A 22,871-nucleotide genomic window follows, 5' to 3' on the forward strand; every position below is an offset into this window, starting at 1 on the left:
AGATGTTAGTTTAAATAACATCTAAAATCTCTACCACTGATAAAATTTGAGTGTTTGTGAAAAGTCATTTACTGTTAAGGGTAGTCACATGATGATGGGAAAAGGGTATTATGAGTCATTATTGAGCTTTCTTTTCATCTATCCTCTTATTATGAAAAACTGCCAATTGAAGTTTGCAATGCAAGAGAAATGTTCCATATAATTATGGATAGAAACCAAATTCATATTTCACTAGAATGAGAAATTCCAGTCTTCTAAAATTCTCTCTACCAATGTAGAGGGCATCTTATTTAAAACTTATAGTCTTAGAGAATTATGCATAACATTGAAAGATTAAGTGATTTACCCAGTCATAAAGCATCTGTGTCAAACATAGGACTTGACCTCAGACTTTCTTGACTTCAAGTCCATCTCTATCCAGTATTCCACATTACCTCTTGGTACAATGTAGTATGAATGGTTTCAATGTAGTATGAATGGTTTCAATAAATGGGTTCTATTTCCTCTACTGTGCATTCATTTAGAGGTCCAGCATCTTTTTTTTCCAACTGCTTTGATTCTGGTTGGCAAGTAATTTGGCTACAATTTCATAACTGCAATCTGTACATAAAGCCTAGGACAAATTCTAGAAATAAGTGATGATTTGGTGTGGTATAGAAAGATCTGGGTTTTTTTAGTGGATTGCAAGCTCAATGTGAATCAGTAATGTAGTGGAAGAGCCAAGAAACTTAATTCAATTTTGAGAAAGGCATAGTTTCCAGGAATAGGGGGAACATGATAATCCCATTGTACTCTGCTCTAATCAGACTTTAGCTGTAGTATTGTATTTAGTTCTGAGAACCACACTTTAAGGAGGGATATTGATAAGCTTTAGAACTTCCAGAGGAGGGTAGTCTACTGGACTTATTCTCATGGAGTTGACAATCTAGTACAGGGATAAGATATAACTATAGCTAACTGCACACATATGGAAAATTCATTTGAGAATCATAAAAAAATGAAAGGTAATTGAATCTATGTCATATAAGAATGTGTTGAAGTAAAAGGTACAATTTTTAACTTTGAGTCCTGGGGAATTGCTCCATAGGGTTAGTGGTTATTACATCTATTTTATGCAGAAGGTCTTGGGTTCAAACCCTAATGGAACCAACTCAATCCTTTATTAGAAGGCAATTAGGTGGTTCAGTAGATAGAACATTGGGCTTGGAGTCAGGAAGACCTGAGTTCAAATCTGAACTCAGACACTTACTAGCTGTGTGACCCTAGGCAATCATTTAACCTCTGTATGCCTTAATCCACTGGAAAATGAAATTGAAAATCTTTCCATTATCTTTGCCAAGAAAATCCCATGGAGATTATAGTACATGGGATCATGAAGTGTTAGATACCACTGAACAACAACTTTGAAACCCGCTTTCTGCAAGAAGTTTTTTCCTAGTCCTCTAACCTTGGTTTCCTCTGAGTTTATCTTGAATTTAGCCTGTATAGATCTAGTTTGTACATAATTGTTTGCGTATTCTTTCCCCAATTAGACTGAGAAATCCTTGAGAGCAGGGACTAGTTTTTACCTTTTTTTTGTATCTTTACTACCTGGCACATAGTACGTTCTTCACCAAAACTTGTTGACTAGATGTGAATAAATGAAGCTGTATTCTGGTATTTCAAGGCCATTCTGTAGAAGAGAGAGATTAGACATATTTATTATTTGACCTTCAAGGGCAGAATAAGGAAGAAATGGATAAAATTTTATTATGTCAATTTAGAATTATTATCAGGAAAAAATCCTTAAAATTAAAGCTATCTAAAAATAAAATGTGTTACTTTAAAAGATGGTAGATTCTCCCTTCTTAAAGAGCTTCAAACAAAACCTAGATAGCCATTTTGGGGGGTGCAGACTGTAATAGGGAGTCCTTGGCATGGATAGGCCTCTGAGGTCCCTTCTAACTCTCAAATTCTTTGATTTTGTGATTTTGTCCTCAGTCTTGCCTGGAATGTGCTGAGCACATAGTAGGTATTCAATATATATATTTGTCTTGTCTGTGTTTCATTTTCTGCAAAAAATAATCCTAAATGTTAACCTTTCATATTGCTTTTTCATTTCCCTCCACTACTGCACTAAATCTGTCATGTCTAGGAGAAAAAATGACAGGGAATCCCAGGGTGGGTCACATACATAGCTCATGGAAAACACAAATGTAATGAAATCTGGGATCCGAAGTTTTGTTTTGGGTGGAGAGGGACTTTTTGCTTTGGGGGATTGAGGTAATGAAAGTTATTTCAATAACATAATCAGACTGTTGTGGGCCCTTTGTGCCAAAAGTAAGACGATGAGAACCTCACCCTGGGCCTTGTCTGCAAAATGCAAAGGTTAGAAACTGACACACTGAATGCATAAATCCCACTCCCTTTTCAATTCCACAGAGTTTACCAGGCTTTTAAAAAAAATTTGCTCATATTTTCACCCTCAAAGTTGATTTGGGAATTGCTTGAGGGGAAAAATACAGATCTGAAAGCACACCTTGTTTTGCACCTTCATGAAATATCTTCAAAGGATAACAAAAGAACTTGTTAAATACTTATTTTATAACAATAGTTTTTATTTATTTATTAGATATCACATTTTATTTGAAGAGTAGGATATAGAACAATATTAATTTCATAGTTTAATAGTATACTGGCCTTTGAATCCACTGAACCAAACTCAGGATAATAAATCCATTAAGGCAGTTAGGTGGCCCAAAGAATGGAATATGGGAATTGGTATCTGGAAGAGCTGAGTTCAAATTCTGCCTTTGAATCTTACCTAGTTTCATGATCCTGAGTAAATCACTTAATTACTCATAGTTTCAGCTTCCCAATCTTTAAAATGAATTTAATTATAGTACCATGATAACCATGGTTATCATGAAAATCAAATAAGCTAACATATGTAAAAAGCTATGTAGAACTTAAAGCACTACATAAGTGAGAGCCATTATAATCATTATAAATGCAAAGCTCAAAATGACATACTATGTGGGTTCAGGTGTGGTTCCTCTCTTTATGGAGCTAACAATATGATATAAGCATAAGATATCAATATAACTACCTACAGTATATTACAGAGTAAATTCATTTGAGAATCACAAAAATGTTTTATAAGATATCTGAATAGGGAGGATTAATATTAACTAGAAGAATAAGGGAGGATTTCTTAGAGGATTGTCACCAATTATGAATAATAAGGAAGATAGTATTTGAGTCAGGCTTTGCGAGAGGATAATTTAACAGGTGAATAAGGGAAATGTGGGAATTCCAAGCAAAACCTGTGGCACAAGACCCCTCAGTCTCATTAGGGCTTATGAGGACTGCCTTTGATGCCAGAGCTTTGTCTCTAAAAAGATGAGTTTCTATTTGGCTCATTGTCCCCTCTTAGAGTACCCCATATTCTATATTCTTCAGTAAGAAAATCCCTAGTTTCTGCACCAATATTGAAGATATTAAATATTTGTTGGATATGGGTATTTTAAAAAATTATGCAGATTTTTAATTTAATTTTTTTGCTGATAGAAAATGTTTCATTCAAAATATCCACAGAGATCTAGAGCTACACATGAAATATTCCAATAACCCATTAAAGATAGATATTCTCTGAAAGGACATATACTTCTAGAGTGGGGTGAAGGGTGGAATGCCCTGCCAAACAAGCAGTTCTCTTCTCATTGGTCCTGCTCTCTCTAGGAAACTCAGAGCAATTGTGGGAATGAATGACAAGGTTCATTTTTATTGTTCTCTTTCCTATAAAGTGCTTTCAGTCATCTAGCCACAAAGGTCATAGTAGTGATATTCTTCCTTCTTCATGAGGTATCATGTTATGGAAAGTTTCTCCCTCTATGAGATAGTTCCCAATCTCTTGAATTTCAGAACTATCAAATTTGGTATTACTAAGGTAACCTGCAAGGCTGAGAAAATTCACTCTCAAAATTTCTCTTCACAGGCCACAATCTAGCAGGGTCATGTGTTTTTGCAGTAATTCTTTCAATTCATTGAGTGCTTAAGCTGGAAAAGTCCAAATCTAGGAATTCTACTTTCTGACCTGTGCTCAGAACAGGAGGCAAAAAGGCAGAAATGTTAGAAATCTAAAGAACCTCAGGCCTCCTGGATATAATCACAAAAGCTTGCTATGTACTTCCTTTTTGTTGCTATTGATAACTGGGATCTCTAATGACAGGTTTTTTAAAGTGTGTGATGTCACTCCTACTATGCTTACCTGTGTTCTCTTCTGAACATCCTTTTGCTCCCTAGTGAATTTTTAAAATGTTTCTTTGGCACTTTATTTTCTCCAGTACTACTGCTCACTTACCCCCCTGCCAAAATCTCCCTCACCCTCAAATTAAAATCCTTGCTTGTAACAAATAAGAATAGTCAAGCAAGGGAAAATCAGACATTGTCCATGTCTGAAAATGGTTGTCTCCTTCTATTACTTCTTTGCCAAGAGAAGTGGGGATTCTTTATCTCTGATTTCCTGGAATCATGATTGGTCAATATATTGATAAGAGTTCTTAAGTATTTGGGGATTGTTTTTCTTTACATTATTTCCATTGTATAAATTACTCTTAGTCTCTCACTTCAGTCTGCAGTTTTCCTAAGTTTCTTTGAATTCATTCCTTTGCCAAATTTTTTATAAGACTAATATTCCATTACATCCATATGCTGTCATTTGTTTAGCCATTCCCTGAATGATGGGACATCCATTTTGTTTCCAATTCTTTGTTACAATAAAAAGTAGTGCTAGAAATAGATTCATCCATGCCAATCATTTTCCTCTTCCTTTGACCTTTTCGGAAGTTATGCCAAATAATAATCAAACAATATTTGCAATATGCTTCTCTTAAAAGTAGTCATTAATTTTTTTTCTGGTTATTGGGGGGGTGAGGAAGAAATTCTCTCTCCTCCCACCTAAGGAACATCCAATTTGCTTTGCTTATGTCTGGAAGTTTAAGGTAGAAATAGAAAACTGATTAGTTTACATTTATAGATCATAAGGGAGAGCTAGCTTTTCTCAGTCACCATATATTTTTTGGAGGCAGACCAATCATTAGTCAAAAATCAGAGGGTTTTTTCCCTTTGCTCAGGCAAAACAAATTTCTGCATTGGCTATGTCTGAAGAAAATATATGTCTCATTCTGCACTCTTAAGTTCCTTGCCTCTCCATCAGGAGTAGTTAACATATTTCATCATTATCGGGTCAATATCTGTTCTCTGGAACTATGGTTGAATATCACACTAATCAGAATGACTAATTCTTTTAAAATTATTTGTCTTTACCAAATTCAGCAAATCAATATCAATGCATAGGTTGTTCTTTAGGTTCTGTTCACTTCACTCTGCTTCATTTCATATAAACCATAAGATTTCTCTGAAATCATTCCATTCATTATTTTTTGTAAACCAATACTATTCTATCATATTTATATAATAAATGACTTATTCAGTCATTTTCCAATCATTGGATATCCACTCAGGTTCCCATCCTTTGCCACCTCAAAGAAGTATAATTTCTTTTTATCTTGGTTTGCTTAACTTAGGATCCTCCCTTAATCTGCACTCCCTCTAATTTTCCCCCCCTCATTTCCATTCTATTTCCCCTCTGGAGAGAACTGTATTCTTATACCCAATTGTGTCTGTATGTGTATGTGATTTTTCCTCCTTTTAGCAGTTCACATGAAAGGGGCATTCAATTGTCAGTTGTTCATCTCAACTTCTCTTTCTTTGTATAGATATTTACTTGGACAAGAAATATCTACTTGTTTGCAAGAATATTTTTCATAACCTTTCTTTCTCTTCTCATCCTAGTGTATTCCTTTTCCCCTTTCTTTCCATTCTCTTAAGATCATCAGGATATTACAGATCTATTAAATACTAGTAAGTCATTTTCCAGGCTAGGTCAGCATGGGGAGACAGATAGAAAGATCTGTGAGAAATGGAGTTGGGGTTTAGCCAATAGTATGCCTCAATGGGCATTTTAACCCAGAGAAAGGTTTTGTACCAGGATATCTCTACCTAGGCACCACAAGGTGTAGGAACAGATACCAATTGGCCACTTTCAGATGCAAAGAAGGTAAAAGAGAGGATTTAAATACAGGAATAACATTGTTTCCATAACCACCTTCAAGCCTTGTTGGATTAGGCTCTCCTTGTAACCTCTGATGATGATAAATTTCAAACAGTCCATAAGTATCTTCTCCCCCTTATTTGAATGTAAACATTTTCTTTTTTGTTTAATCATTTGAGATTGTTCATTCATTTTTACCTTTTTACATTTCCCTTATCTCCTGTATTTGAATTTCAAAATGTCTATGTGACACTGATATTTTTGTCAGGAATGCTCAGAAGTTCTTTGTTCTATTAAACATCCATCCCCCACCCCTCTTCTAGGATTATATTCTGTGTTTTTTTGGGTAAGTTCTTTTAGCTATAATTTTATATCTTTTGCATTCAAAAATGGTATTGCAAACGCTTTGCTACTTTACAAAGCTGACTACCAAATCATGTGTGATCTTAACTATGACTCTTCAACACGTGAATATTCTGACACTTCTGGTATTTTTTCTTTGAGAACTCTGGTTTCTTGAGAACTCTGGTTCTCAAGCTATACTGATTATCAAAGTTTTTATTTTGGGGTTTCTTTAAGGAAATGACCTATAGTTTCTTTCTATTTCTACTTTGTCCTCTGGTTCTGAGAGATCTGGGCAGTTTTCTTTTAAGATTTATTGAATTAAGATGTTTAGGCTTTTTATTTCATTTTATTTTATTTGGTCATAGTTTTCGTGGCATCATTTGACTTCTATTTTGTCACTCGTTTAGGAAGCTTGTTGCTTTAGATAAGGTTTTGTACCATTTGTGTCAAGTTGTTAATTTTCTTTCTAATTTTTCTTTCATAGTTTCATTTCTTTTCCATTTTTTCATAAGAGCTCTAATTTCACATATTGAAAAATTTAAACTCTTATTTGAAACTTACTTCATCTCATTAAGGAATTCTGGGTTTTTCCAAATTGGGTTTTTCCTTGAGGTTTTGCTTGTAGGTATTTTGGAATCATTCTCCTAGTTTATATCTTTAGACTCCCTTTTCCCATACAGCTTTTGATATTAGGATCCTTTTGTTTATTTCATTCTTCCAGTTTATTTTCTAACCAGATTTATTATGACCAGGCTTTGCACATGTCTGAAGTCTGGATTGTTCTGACTTCTACTTTTGGGGGATATTGAGTGTTGCATTTTCCAGAATTTCAGGGACAACTCAGACTGAAACCTGCAACCTTTCAATGCTTCCAAAGTTAACTGATCCAAGAGAGAGTCTGCTACCACGTTGTCTGAACTCTGAAAGTTCCTTACCTCATTTTGGGTCTGAGCAACAGTAGGTGGACCCAGTCTTTATCTTCATTGGATCTATATCCTGGACCTGGACTTAGAATTGGATTATAAGCAACAAAGCTGATAGTGTGTACTTGTTCTTCTCCAATGTGGTGCTCAGGTAGCAGTCTCCCTGTGCTAGAATACTCACTGTCCCCATTGCCCAGAGATCTTTGTCTCTCTGTGACCTGGGCTGAAAGATGACTCATTATAACTTTGTCTATGATTTCTCCATCAGGATTTGATCCAGTAGATTTACTAGATCTGTATATTCATTACCTTTAAAAGATTCTAACTTTGCTTTGATAAACAGTTTCTTTCCTTCTTCTTCAGTAAACATTTTAAAAGTATTTACAATACATAGTATATCTTTGCAAGACATTGAGGGAAAGATAAAATTTAGATAATGCAACTGTACTTGTCCTCATGGAGCTTACAGTCCAATTGGTAGATATGACATGCCTACAAATAGTTATACTAAAATATTCTAGCTGTTACATGCATTAGGGAAATACAAATGTTATGTGAATTCTGTGAAAGGTAATGTCATTACCATCTGTAGGGATCAGGGAAGACTTCATCAATAGTAAAATCTGAATTGGGCTATAAAGGAGAAGTAGAAATTCAGAAAATAAAAAGAGGGCATTTCTGGAATAGAAATGGCATGAAGGCAGGAAAATGTAATGCACTAATTAACTTTTCACATAGGTCCTTCCATTCTTTAAAAATGAGAGTCAAATTTATTTTCAAATTTCAAAAAGGTCTAGAAGAAGGTAATGTTGTCTTTTAGGAATAGATGGAGAAACTGATCCACAAACCTGGAACTCTTTCCACTTCACTACCCTATTTACTTTTTATACCTCATAAATATTCACAAAAACACATCAATTCTTCTCTTTCTCTTTTATTTCTCTCATTCTTTTTCTCTTCTTTCACTTTCTCTTTTCTCTTTCTCTCTGCATATATGTATATATATATTTATGTTTCTAAGCATGTATAGAATCTATGACTTCTGCATTTGAAAATGATAGAAGAGCTGTTTGTAGGTCAATGATCAATTCAAAAAACATACATTAAGGAAAGGTTGTGAGGTTGTGATTGAAAGAGTTATGGTTTGGATATCATCAATTGGGTTCAAATCTTTACTGTGATATGTACTAATGTAATGACTTTGAGCAAATCATTTAAATCTCTGGGCTCTAGTCTCTTGATCTACAAAATAAGAAGGGTTGAACCAGATGAATTACTTTAAATTAATTAGGTGGCGCAGTGGATAAAGTACTGGCTGTGGAGTCAGGAGTATCTGGGTTCAAATCTGGTCTCAGGCACTTCATAATTACCTAGCTGTGTGGCCTTGGGCAAGCCACTTAACCCCATTTGCCTTGCAAGAAAAACCCTACTTTAATTTAATCTCAGAAATTTGATATTTGATTAATGAAGTATTTTTTTAAAACAAATTTGTCCTGTAACCCTTGCCAAATGGTTCCATAGTAAAAGCATTCTGTAGACAAGGTCAGCAAACTGGCCACATTTAGATATTCACTAATTTTCCTAAATTTAGATATTCACTAATTTTCCTAAATTTCACTAAATTTCCTAAAGTTCCTAAATTTCACTAAATTTCAGGTGGAAATTTGAGCAACTAAACAAGTTTAAACAATGACAATAAGAACCTATAGAAATCTCCTTTAAAAATTAAAAATTTTTTTCCTTCTTAAAAATCATGACAAGCAAAGTAGATAAAGATGTGTCTCTTGAGAAACACAGTAAGATGAATTCAATAGAATTCAGTTTAAGCAGGAAAAATCTTCAGACTAAAGTTGTGGAGTTTCCCAACTGTTTTGCAATTTATAGAAGACTTCTATCTTTGACAGCTACAACCTACTTTGATCTTCAGCTCCTTTCCTTCACAATCCTAGAATGACATTTGCTTCTCCTGTCCTCAGCCCTGGGGGAGCATTTGGTGACAGTAATAGCAATAGTGGCAGCAACTGGTTCCCCTGCACTGTTTTGTTTATCTGTTTTTTCCCCTCTCTCATGCTATTTTTTTCTTTTGTCCTTGTTTCTCTAGGAAGAGTTTCTTATTCAGAATTGTCTTGAAAGTCATGAAGATTTGATTTAACTCCCATCTCTAAAACATGTTAACTGTGTGAGTCTAGCCAAGTCACCTAATCTCTCAGTGCTCTGGGCTTCACTCTAAGATCATATTGAAGAGAATATTCTGACCTGCATAGGTAGGGGAAGTTTCTTCACAAGGGAAATTCCAAAGAAATTAAGGTAAACAAAGCATTTAATAAACTTAATTGTTTTTGAGCCTCAGAACAAGCTGTCCATTAGACTTTTGCATAACTTTAATTGATAAGAAGTTTTTTCCCCCTTAAGTCTAAATTTGCCTCTTCATGACTTCAATCAATTGCTCCTATTTCTTCTATTTGATACCAGAAAGAACAAGTTTGAATATCTCATTAAAGACCAAAAATGACTAAAGCCAACATTGCAATTTTGACTATGGAATGGGCCATTTGAACATCTAATTGGGCTACTAGCTAGAGTCTAGATTCTAGACTTTATCTCTTCATCTTCCCACAAGAATAGCATGAGATAATTTACCAAATATTTTGCTAAAATCTAGGAAAACTGTATTTACATTATTCCCTTGATATACCAGTCAAATTTGTACTTCACTCCTTGAAGATATCTGAATCTTCAAGTCCCTCTGAGTAGTCTTTCTAAGGGAAACAGCTGATTCTGAGATGGCATGAACTTATGAATTCACTAGTTAATTAATTAGTGATTATTTGAAAAATGTCCACTATATATATATATGCCAGCCAATGTGTTAAATGCCCAGGATACAAAGAAAGACAACAGTCACTGTTCTCAAGAAGGTCATAGTCTAATTTGGATGCCCTCTTTTCTATCAGAGTTTTTAAAATTTTTTTTGTTTGCTAATGTAATGAAAATCTGACACATGCACATAATGCCTTGGATGGCATCTCTTGGTGCCCCTCCAGGCAGAGAAGCTGGGGTGTTTGCTTCAGTGACAGTCAGAATGATATATAAAGACAAAACCTTGGAGAGACTAAGAGAGTATGTGTAAACATTCTGCAACTGGTACCAGTAGACTGACGACTAATTATATGATATTTAGAAGGTTCTTGTATTGACTGAGAAGGCATTCAAAAAGCCCTAGCCAACTTCTGCCATCTCCCTTAACCTCAGGACCCTTAGGAGAATCTTAGTGACATTTTCATTCACAGTATCCTATGAGAGACAAGGTTGTAAGGGGAGAGATCTGTGTACTTCTTCTCTGAGGCATGTGAATCTATGAAAGGGGATCTATGGTCCTTGGTTTTTGCATTTGTATTTTTCTGTTCTAGGTTAAAAGAGTGGACCTTCAATCTTGTGAATTTCAAAAGGAGATAAGTCTCCCCTAGCATTCCAAAATTCCATAGTATGGGTTCATAGACAATTTAGCATTAGTGCCCAGAGGAACAAGAAGTGACCTCCTAGAACCTGAGCCTAGCAGTAACTAAGACAAAGACAACTATTATTCTACATTTGGATATGAACTTGGTGAGACCAATGCTATATAGGAATTCTGATAAGAAAGATTATACTGGGCCGCTAGGTGGCGTAGTGGATAAAACACTGGCCTTGGAGTCAGGAGTACTTGGGTTCAAATCTGGTCTCAGATACTTAATAATTACCTAGCTGTGTGGCCTTGGGCAAGCCACTTAACCCTATTTGCCTTGCAAAAAAAAACCCTAAAAAAAAGAAAGATTATACTTCTAAGGTATTAGAAATGTATGTATAATTATTCTTGTTATAATTTCAAAATCAGTATAATTTTTATAAAAACTAAGTGATGCCAAGTAGCTAAATGGACCTGGGACTTTAGTCACTGGTAACTTATAATTGTGAGAACACAACCAAAGGCAGTATAGAAGTTGTTGCTCAGATATTTTTCAGACTATTTGTGAACATATTTGGGATTTCCTTGGCAAAGATACTAGAATGACTTGCCTTTTCCTTCTCCTGCTCATTTTGTAGATAAGGAAACTGAGGCAAATGGGATTAAGAGTCATATAGCTAGTAAGTATCTGAGGTCAGATATGAACTCAGGAATAGAATTCTTTCTGATTTCAGGCCTGGTGTTCTATTCACTGTGTAAATAGCTACCCCACTAAAGAAGAGGTACTAACAAACCCCTAAAAATCTTTGAGGATGATGTGTGGTTGACTAAGTTCTGGGAAAGTTAGAATATTATTCACTACTATTCACTAAAATATGGCAACCTGAAAGGAATACAAATCTTCAGATGTCATCTGCTCAGGAGAGACTACAGTATAACTCCTATTTTCCAAGTACTAGATATGATTCCTTTCACTGCATCCATTAGTTTTTTGACTTTCTTATCATGTTGTTGATATCACCTACTGAACTTGAAATTCCATACAATCACCAGCTCTTTTTTAGACTTCCCTTATCTTGTACTTACAGAATTTATTTTTTTAACCCACATGTAAGACTTTACATTTATCCCTATTAAATTTCATCTTATTAGATTCTGCAAAAAGTGTTTTACCTATCCCTCTTAGCTTTAAAATATTGGTAGTTTTGATAAGGACATCACACTGCCTATACTTTTATTCAAATTACTAATAAAAGTGTGCAAGTTTAAACACAGACTCTTTTACTGGAGACCTCCTTCTAAGCTATCCTGGAAGTATCAGTGACTGCTTTTTGGGTTTGTTCATTTAACTAAAGTTGAATTCATCCAGGTTGGAGAACCAGGTGGGTCAATTAGATGATACAGTGAATTGAATACTGAACTTAAAGCCAGGAAAACCCAAGTTCAAATCTAACCTCAAATACTTACTAACTATCCCTGAGCTAGTCACTTAACCTCTGCCTGCCTCAGTTTTGTCATCTGTAAAATGGGGAATATAATAGCTTTTACCTCCTAGATAATATTATTATTATTTCCTTCTTTGAAAATCATTGCATTATTTTTCCTCTTGTTCTGTGGCACTCTGATTCTCTAATCTATTATACATTATTGACAGTAGTTCAGCAGGCATATAAATGTATTTAGCTATCTGAATATACTGTAATTCATCTGGTCCTCATGACTTGAACTCTTCAAGAGCAGTTAAGTACTCTCTTATTACCTCCTTATTTATCCTGACCATCAGCTGTTAGCCATTTTTATTTTCTCTTTTCCACTTCAAAATTCATTCTCATTTACCATAAGGTAGAAGCAAAACAATAATAATGATAATCAAGGAGTTCTACCTTTCCTTTTTTTATTTGTTCACATTGTTTTGTTTACCCCAAGCCATGGTCCCATCCCTTCTGTGAGGCCTCTCTTTTCCCAATATTGATAAAAATACCCCACTTTTTTTTTGCTTTCCTAAGCCTTTATGGATCTTACGTTCTAGCAGTGGGGGAAGATGCAAATATAGGTAATTTTGTTAGATAACGTTACATGGAGGCAGCTAGGTGGCACAGTGGATAAAGCAGCAGCCCTGGAATCAGGAGTACCTGGGTTCAAATCCAGTCTCAGACACTTAATGATTACCTGTGTGGCCTTGGGCAAGCCACTTAACCATTTTCCTTGCAAAAAAACCAAACTAAAAAAAAAAGATAATGTTACATGACAAGTCATCAGAGAAATTTGAAATATAGTACATGGAATAAAGACAACTTCTTATCCCCTTATTGTTTTCAGAATCTGTGTTTTTATATCTATTTAGCTGGAGAAATTTGGAAAAACATAAATTAGTCTAGATGCATGATATATAGTGAATAATCTGGTCTTACTTTCTCAAGTAAGGTTGACTACATTTCCCCTCCAGGGTCTTACCCTTAAGGAATTAGGAGTATCCTATAATGTTATTGGCTTGAGCCTCCTTTCTAATGTGGGTCCCCCTCCCCACCCAAATAGAACTTGCCAATGATTAGTCCCCCAGATTCATTTAGAGAATTAACACCAATTAACTTTTACAAACAGATATTTACTTCAAACATATAGGAAGAAGAGAAACATCAATGCTGTTGCTCAGTCATGCCTAACTTCATGATCCTACTTGGGGTTTTCTTGGCAAAGATACTGGAGGATTTCCTTCTTCAGCTCATTTTCCATATGAGGAAGCTGAGACAAATAGGTCTAAATACTCAGGGTCACATAGCTAGTAAATATTTCAGGCCAAATTTGAACTCAGGATTTACTCCAGGTGCAGTGTTTTATCCACTGAACCACCTAGCTGACCCAGAAATATAAGTAATTCCCCTCTAAGACCATATAGACATATACTATATCATCTTGAGTTCTAGTGACAACAGGTTCAGACTCCACAATTTCTCTATATCATTCATTGTTTTCACTTGTTGATGCTGGATAAGCATCATTACTTTTGGGTTGGGTTTTGAAGATTGCTCCTCATTCTAAGGTATATCAATATGTTATGGACTAGCTGGAAAACCCATGCTGAATTCCACTTAGAGACTCTTTGAATGTGATGGCTCTTCTACTCTCTTTCAGCTAAACAAAGGAACAAATACAGAGGTAAAAAAACCAAGGATTGTATTCTTGGACCACATGTCAGCCTTGATGGGGTGGCTCAGAGGCCACTCCCTTTACAGTGGTATATCTTTCCTCTTATTGGAACACCATCAGACTGCAGGAAATCAAACCAAAAGATGGAATAAGAACAACTAATAGGTTTTGAATGAACCCCCGTTTCTGACTAGCTAGCTTGAGTTAATAAAAAAGCTCCTCCACCTCCTGCTTAGCACCCTGGAACTAGTTCCAAAATGCAGTCTACAAATACTTTCATCCTCCTAAGGTTTGGGCAAATTGAGCAATCCTTTATTACACAAGAAATAGATCCCAAGCAATCTCATTCTTTTCTCTTAACTTGAATAAGGCCTTGACTAAGGCTTTCTTTCCCTTCTTATCTGGACATCTTTATGTTCAAGTTCCCTGGAAGCTCACTTTTCTCTAGTCTTACCCTTTTCCCCCTCTTTTGGCAGTCTGCCTGAAGCAGTTTTTCAACAGGATCCTCCCAAATTGACCACTGATGATGAAATTGCCTTTTTCACCTATGTCTTTTACAAATTCCACAGTCTGAGGGGAAAAGTCTTCTTGATCCCATATCTCTACCCTTATTAGGGTATGATGTCTCTTGTCAGATTAAACTTGATTTTTGCAATCAGTATCCTTGTTCTAGGTCACTAATTGTTAAACTATGGCCAGCTGGCCAAATCCAGCTGGGTTTTTGTATGGCCCTCGAGCTAAGAATGGTTTTTACATTTTTAAAATAAAGTTTTATTGTATTTTTAAAATGTAAAAACCACTCAACTCAGAGGCTATAGAAAAACAGGTGACAAGGTAGATTTTGCTCTTCCTTAGTTTGCTGACCCATGTTCTAGAGCCCTACTTAATGGCAGTACTGTGTTGGCACACATACCTTAGGAACACTTAAATATTGGAAATCTTTTCTTGACATTGACTATTGGTTCCAATCACTTTCCTCCCTGGGGGAGGAATCTATTGCTTGGAATCCACTTTGGGGAGTGAATCCTAGTCTCTATGTGTCTTACAGTAATTAAACCAATATTTTTTTTGGACATACCATAATATAAATATATTTTTCACTTCTCCCAACAATAAAACAGTATTGTTTCCTACAAGCAGGGTCTCAGAAGCTAGGCAAAGAAAATCAAAAAAAAGAAGTGATCAACCTGTCAACTACAGTGGGAAGACAGGAACATAATAACTGTCAAAAGACCATTGAATTTTTCCAGGAGGCAGTTATTTCAGAAGGTTAAGGGAGGTGGATGATTAGTGATGAGGAAATGGAGGCAGTAAGTATAGAATACTCCTTTAAGGAGCTAAACTGAGAAAGGAAGGAGATAGGATTAATAGCTGGAAGGAGAAAAGAATCAAAATTATTTTTACTCTTTTCTTTTAAGATAAGGAAGATTTGTATATATTTAAAGTCAGAGGCTTCTTCCAGTGAAAGAAAAATTGGAGATAATAGAAAAGGAAGAGATAGCTATGGGATCAAGTTTCCTCAAGAGAAATGAAATCCAGAGCAAAGAAAAGGAAGACTTTAATAAAATTCTCATTTATAAATAAATTAGATTACAATTTTTTAAATGTTGTAGAATTCATTAAGCTAGCAAAACATATACATATACACTGCCTAGAGACAAGACTTGTACTCAGATCTTCCTGACTCCAATGCTTCCCCTAAGCAATGCTACTACTACTACTACTCACACACACACACACATATAATGTATAATCGGAGACAATTTTATAAATCCCTTTACACCCTTTAAAGTATTACATAAATGTCAGATATTATTCTAAAATGCTAATATGGGTATACCCCAAGTCTATCACAGTAGAGAGGTTGATGACATACTGTCTGCCATCCAAACACCCATCTGGTTAAGTCTGGAAACAGAGAAATAACAATTAATATTTTTACCCAGGGAAAATTTAGTGAGGGTTGGGATTGGGCCAGCAGTGCCAATGTTGGGGCAATTTGGTTTAGAAAAGGAACAGCTGCCCTCAAAAAGTCTACTTGTACTCTGCAATGGTGGGCATCCTTAGTCCTCAAACCTAAGAAGGACGCAGGAATACTGGAAGGTAAGAGATGGATGCTGCAATAGAGAACACCGTTGATGGTGGCTTAGATGGGACAAAGGAATGGTTAGGGTTCTGATACCATGCCCTTTTTTGGGAGTAAAGTTCTGGCTGATTATGGCAACACTTCTTTTTTGAACTTACAGTGACTCTTCAGTACTTCATACTAGATTGTAGAGAAGATGAGATCTTCCTTAGTAGAAGGAGGTTCCATATCATCAAATAAGGAAATACATGGGAAAGTAACACCTTGGGTTCAAATCCTACTACTGCTACTTTTTAGCCCTGAGAATTTGGGCACATCGCTTCAAGCCAGTTTCCTCTTCTATGAAGCAGGGAGGGTGAGCTAGATAATTTCTAAAGTTCATGCCTTTCCTTCCAAACTACAGCATCCTACAATTCGAAGGCATCAGCTGAACAGCAAAAAAAAAAAAAAAAATGCTTATCCTTCACACTACAGAATTTTAAATAGGACTCCATTTTTTAAGTTCTTCTCTACTAGTCATTTACATACAGTCCCTTTGAGTAACAAATGCAAAAGTTACTACTGGATAAAAATTGTAGCCTGACAGTTTACTTATCAAGTAACTTTTTTTTTTGGATAGGGTTGGGCTGGTGCCTTAGGTTTAGTAGCGTCGGGCTGTTAATAGCGGATTTCCTCGCTGTCTCCAACTCCTCCAGGCTCCAGGGTTCAATCGCTTTCCCTTTCTGAAATACTGCTAAAAAGGTGCAGCCAACACCGGAGCCATTTCCCTTATAAGGGTAACATAAATACCATACCATTTTTTTCCCCTCCTCTGAAACCGCTAACTCCACGGTTAGCTCCGCACCTCCGGGAGAGGGGGTTCTGAATGTGTTGCATATGTGTGTTTGGGGGACTGGGAGGGGTCGGGGTAGGTTTACGGTCCTAAGGGATCCCTGCTTTTATTTGTGCGGGTCACACAAGGGGCCATCACCTCCCTCGGTCTACTTGCCAGGTTCCAGCATCCACAAAAATAAACCAACAGTAGGAGCCAGACACTGTGTTCCGACTCTCCAGACAGCCAGACACAATGTGGCCTGAGCTAAGCCCAGAGAGTGCCGGCTAGCGGACTCCTCCAACCAGGTAGTGGTTTAAAAGAGAGCAGATGTCTGACATTTTTTCGCAGACGGACGCTTCCAATCCCCTGGTGCGGAGCGGGTCCCCAGAACTTCTCCGGGTTCTGGCGCCCCGAAGGGCGACCGATGCACATCTGGTCCCCTCCCTCCCTTCCAGCGGTGCACCCGCTGCCTGGCGCGTGGGGCTGCGGCTCCAGGGAAGGGAAGGCGGGGCCGGGAGCTTTTCAGAAGGGAGGACCGAGAGTCTTGGAGGACTTGGGGTGGGGTTGGGGGGCTGCACCCCACCTCCCCCCTCGGCCTTGGCCAGCGCCACTCCCCCACCCCCTACGCATTCTTGGTGCAGGTGGCACGGCTCCCTCCCGTGTCAGACTTTTGCGATCACGGGAGAGGTTAATCTCCGGTCTAGACTTCCCAGCCGCAGAAGAGGCAAAACCGCTAAACCACCTTTTCTCATCCCCACCCCTCCCAGACGTAAGAGCCCGGACCGAGGAGGTCCCGGACATGTCTCCCCTCCTCTCCTCCTCCCAGCCCCTCCCGCCCCCCGACACTTCTCCCCAATCCTGGGAGGGGAGGCCCCAGGGCTAAGGCTGCGGCTGGCAAAGGGGAGTGGAAAGGGAGGGAATGGATGGGGGCCTGGGGGTGGGGGTGGTGATGAGGGGGATGGGGGGTGTCATTTTCTTTCTTTTTTTTTCTTTTTTTTGAAAAAAAATATTTCTCTCGCGAGAAACCGCTGCGCGGACGATACTTGAAGAGGTGGGGAGAGGAGGGGGCCGCGGGAGTCGCGGCAGAGACGGTGGGTGCCGGAGTAGGAGAGGCGGCCACAGCTGGGACAGCTGCGGGGAGAGCGGCGGCGGCGGCGGCGGCGGCGGCGGCTAGGGACCCAGGGCTCACCGGCCTCAGCGGCAGGCAACCCACGGCGCCTCCCCGGAGAGCCCCGGCCGGGGTCACTCTGGTGGGTACAGCCGGGGATCCTTCCTGGGGGTCGCTGCGGCCGGCCGCCGGGCTTTGAGCTTTGGCCACGGCGGCTTTTTGCGTTTGCGCCGGGGCGGGGGGCGGGGGGGGTGGGGGGCCGGGACAGGGACTGGGGTGAGGGGCTGTCCCGGAACGCCTGCAGCTGGCGCTGGTGCTGGCCCTCCCCTGCCTGACAGCTTCCTGGCCCGGGGCTCTCCAGTGCCGGGCTTGGGAAGCAGATGCTCTTGGGGTGGTGGCAGCGCCCGGAGCTCTCTCCAAGAGCCGGCCTGGGGTCGGCGGGGCGGGTCCCCAAGTCTTGGGGCTTTCATCAGAGAGCCAGGGTTGGAGCCGGGGCATTTGGCAAAAGACTTTATGCCATGGGGGGGAAAAAAAAAGAATGGCTAAAGGTTCTCGTGGCCGGGGCCTGAGACTCTAGTTTGGTCTGGCCCGGCACGTCTCGGGACACGGGCTCTTTTCTCCTGGATGCGCTGGGGAGGCAGAAGGAGCGGGCGGGAACCGGGGCTTGGTCCTCCCTGGCTAGCATCTGTCCTCCCTGGATCGCACTGTCAGCACCCTGGGAGGAGGGCAGCGAGGGCCTGGGACAACCCTGGGGATTTTAATTCCTTTCCCCCTTGGGGTATTTGTCCTTCTGTTGCAGCTAGCCGGAGCTGCTTGAATCTGGAGAGAGGCGGTGCCTGGAGGGTGACGGGAGGTGCTCGGGCCCAGGGGAACAAGCCTTGCGGAGCGAGGAGCCTCGGCGGAGCTGCGCGCTCGGGGCGCAGCAGCTGCAGCCCCAGCTCCAATCCGGCACAGCAACAAGCAGCAGGAGGAGGCAGCAGAGGAGGAAGAAGAGGAGGAGGAGGAGGAGGAGGAAGAGGAGGAGGAGGAGGAGGAGGAGGGAGGGAGCGAGCCCGCGGCTGATCGGCACCATGCGGAGAGGGGGTCTGCTGGAGCTGGCCCTGGGATTTACAGTGCTCTTGTCTTCCTACACGAGCCATGGTGCTGAAGGGAATTCGGAGACAGGGAATGTGAAGGAAACCAGAGCCAGCCGGGCAAAGAGAAGAGGTGGAGGAGGACACGATGCGCTCAAAGGGTAACTGGATAGGCTGACTTGTTTTGTGTGCCTTCCCTTGTCTTCCCTTCTTGAGTACCGAGATCCAAAGGCATTCTCAGAGGACACGGGGGCGGGGGGGGGGCAGGAAAGGTGGATTGCCATTGATTTCTGATAGTAAGATTCTTGCAGCATCTCTGACTCTTTCAGCTTTTCTCTGCTGACCTTTGAAAGGTTGCCTGACATACCCATGTCACTTTTTCGAGGTATCTGAACTAGGAGCTCCATTATCTGTTTGGACATGAGTTGTTAGAAGGAATAGGGCAATAAAGAGAGGATCAAGGAGTTTAGGTCAGTTCTTGTCAAAAGGAACCTAACTTAAGGGTTGAATCTGGGGACAGTGATTGGTGGGTGGGGTGGAGCTCTCTTTGGAAATAAGGAGCAAGATTCCATACAGAGCCTGAGACGGGTGGATCTCATTGTTTAGAGGAAAGTTTCTCATTGGCTTGCTTTATGGAGAAGTGCTTTATACAGGGAAGGAAAGGAAATGAATAAAAGGGCTAATACAGAATTAAATAAAACTTCTACATTGACAAATCTTACCTATTCTTTTAAAAAAGTTGTGTCTGGAAGTCCAAAAACTGAGTTTCCTAGGTAAAGCTGCTTTTTACATGATCACACATGAAATATAAAGATATATTTGAGAGCTTATTTTTTAAGATAAGGTTGGAATTCAGTTTAGGTTATGACATCAAAGATGCTGTCAGCTGTTTAAATTAGTCATTATGTATGTGTTCATTATGATATGTAGGATTTAAATACCTAATGCAACAGAAATCCTTGTTATAGAAAATATTTACCTTCAAAAATTTTGTAATATATTGAATTTAATGGTAAGGATTATGAAATAACAGAACTGACTCCTGAATGTGAGGTGGGGAGGGGATAGGAACTATTTCCCCTGAGAATTTTTTTTAGATTGAAACAGATATTCCTCTGACTCTTACTTCTTAGGTGCATATCTTCATGGAAACAGAATTGTGGATGCTAGATCATAGCATCATAGATTTTTCTGAGCTGGAATTTAGAAATTAAACTTAGACTCTTATTTTATAGATGGAGAAACTGAGGCTTGAAAGGTTGGATAACTTTTTAATATTCTTTTTAAATTGAATGAATCTGTGAAATAAACATAGGTATCATTTATACACTGAAGTTTTGTTCAGTTTCTTATAATTTGGACATCATTATATGACTTATAAACATTACCCTGCCGTGTGTGGAGAGGTCCACCAGTATGTAGGGTAGAAATTAATTTGCCTTGCTTTCGCTATGTGAATGAGCAGTTAAATTGGCACCTCTGAATCCTAGATGCTGTCACTGGCTCATGCTGGAATTTAGACAGGGTTTTGTCATATCCAAGATGCTTGGACAATTATTGGCCCCTAAACCAGGAAATTCCACTGATTAAACATGCTACCATTGCATTTTATTGATGAAAAGTTCAGTTGTGGAGATGATGATAAAATTTAAATCCACCCTGATATAATTTCATTTAACCAACTTTAATGAATTCTTTTCTTCATTTCTCTCTGACTTTTTTGAACTGTATAAAATTATGAGTATAAGTTATATGGATCTAAAACTTGATTTAAATAATTATTTAAAAGGGCTCAGTTTAATAAAAAATGCATTTTTGTGCATTTATTTATTTTTGAAAGTAATGGAGTCTTCAGGAATATACCAGTGTAAAGAGGGGCCATTGGGATAGATCAGAACCCTTATCTCTCTTGTCCATATCCTGCCATTAACAATCATATACTCTCTGGGGATCCAAGTCCATAGTTTGAGAACTGAAACTAAATACTGTTTTCTTTTGTTGCTGTTTAATGGAAACTATTACATTTCTGAAAAATGCGCTGGCTCCTTTTAGGTAGATTGACTTTCTTTAATTAAAAAATTATACCAAGAAGTCATTAGGAACCTCTATTGTTATAAATCTTTTAAAAGGTCAAAATACCACACAATTGGTTTTAATATTTGTTGCTGTTATTATGGTGATATATATATATATATATATATATATAGAGAGAGAGAGAGAGAGAGAGAGAGAGAGATGCTATTGTAGAATAAAGATTATAATGATTAACTTTGAATAGCTTTTTCAAACAAAACATGCTTAAAAATTTAAAGTTGAATAGAAGTATTTTAAAAGCTTACTTGAAGATGCTATATTTTAAAACCTACTTTTCTTATTGCAATTAAATGATGAATAGACCTTTAAATGGGTCAAGAATGATCATAGACATTTCTAGTGGTGGAAACAATTTTCATATTTTTCTCATAATTGCTGATATTTTACACAATTCAATAGTTGAGAAAGATTTCTATTTCAGAACCTGTTTTGTTGAGGACAAAAGCCTGTGTTTGTGCAATTTTCATGAAAATACTGGTTTCCTGGAATAAAAATGATTCTAACAACAGGTAGTTTCAAAGTTATGTGATGCCCAGTTGGTGGCAGCAGCTTTCAATGTCAGTAACTTTCTGCCTATTAAAATGGGTTTTAGACACATTAACTTCCCCCATATGCCAGTCCAGTCTCACTATTACATATTGCCTTCTTGGCTTTTCCCTGATGTGACAGGTGGCTAACAACCTACTCAGATATCCCCTTCTGGGTGTCTCTTTTTCTTTCTCTCTCTGGCTAGTTTTCCTTACCCTCCTCATTTCATAAGCAAGGGACCTGCTTGGGTTTCCCTATTAGGGTGTTTCCCCTCTGGCCTGTCTTTCTCTCTTCCCACCCTATGGCAGTCATCCCATGTCTCCCCTCCCTTTCCCCCACCCCCAAGTCAGAATTTGTTCCACAGTGGAAATTTAAGCATCCTTCAGTCTCTTTCCAGTTCTTGTAGTGTTTTCCTAGGGTATATTACCAGATTCCATTTTTGAAGGGAATCTTTTTTTTTTAAATGGAATCAGTGTGGTCTCTCCCCACTCCTTAAGAAAATGAGATTTTTGCTCTATTTTCTAATGAGAATTTTACAAGTTTAAAAATATTTTTAAAAAATAAGCTTAAAAGTAATGTTATTTTATGTGAGCTTTGCTTAGTCATGTCAAAAAGATTTTATGAAAAAAGTAATGTGATCTTAGTTTTATTGTTAGGATTATAGTTCAAGAAAACTTTTCCCAGCTAAGTTCTGAACTCCTGTGATTAGAGGAAAGTATGGGAAACAGTCCAATCTTAGAACAACCTCTCCTGGAACTGTGCTAGTTATGCATCATTTATTTATAATTTCCTTATTTCTTTATTTCCCAAATAAGGACATATTACAGTTTTTGGTCAAAGGGCAAAATGCTTTAAAGTAAAAAAACTCCTTCCCCCAAGTTACTGGGAGGGTAGATGAAGGTTTTCTTTTCCTGTTGTTTGATTTATAGTTACCTGAGAGAAGTTGTATTTTAGACAGTTTGTTCCTTTGTGTTTCCATTTTGGCTTTGTTTATTTTGTTTTACAGAGGTGTTATTACTAGAAAACTACATTGGGTCCAGAGGGTACACATACCATATTTTTTGACTTCAGTACTCTGTGAGATTGATTACACAGAAGTCTGTTATTAACATAAAGGCCTTCAAGACGAGAGAGGGGAAAAATTGTAGCCTTTATAAAGTTCTATTTTTTCCTTCATAAAAGCAATTTTAAGATTTTACTTGATGGATCCAAGA

At 38.4% G+C, this 22,871-nt stretch overlaps 1 protein-coding gene across 1 annotated transcript in view; it reads left to right on the top strand.

The window, feature by feature from the left end:
* The first annotated feature begins 18,997 nt into the window (after positions 1–18,997).
* The window catches only part of FBN1 (fibrillin 1), a 306,997-nt gene continuing 303,123 nt past the window's right edge, over positions 18,998–22,871 (top strand). The window contains exon 1 of the mRNA XM_074234744.1: positions 18,998–19,196. Coding sequence (XP_074090845.1) covers positions 19,033–19,196 — 164 coding nt within the window. The 5' untranslated portion in view covers positions 18,998–19,032. The remainder of the gene's footprint in view (positions 19,197–22,871) is intronic.

This window comes from Macrotis lagotis, chromosome 4, assembly GCF_037893015.1.
Source record: "Macrotis lagotis isolate mMagLag1 chromosome 4, bilby.v1.9.chrom.fasta, whole genome shotgun sequence".
NCBI lineage: Eukaryota > Metazoa > Chordata > Mammalia > Peramelemorphia > Peramelidae > Macrotis > Macrotis lagotis.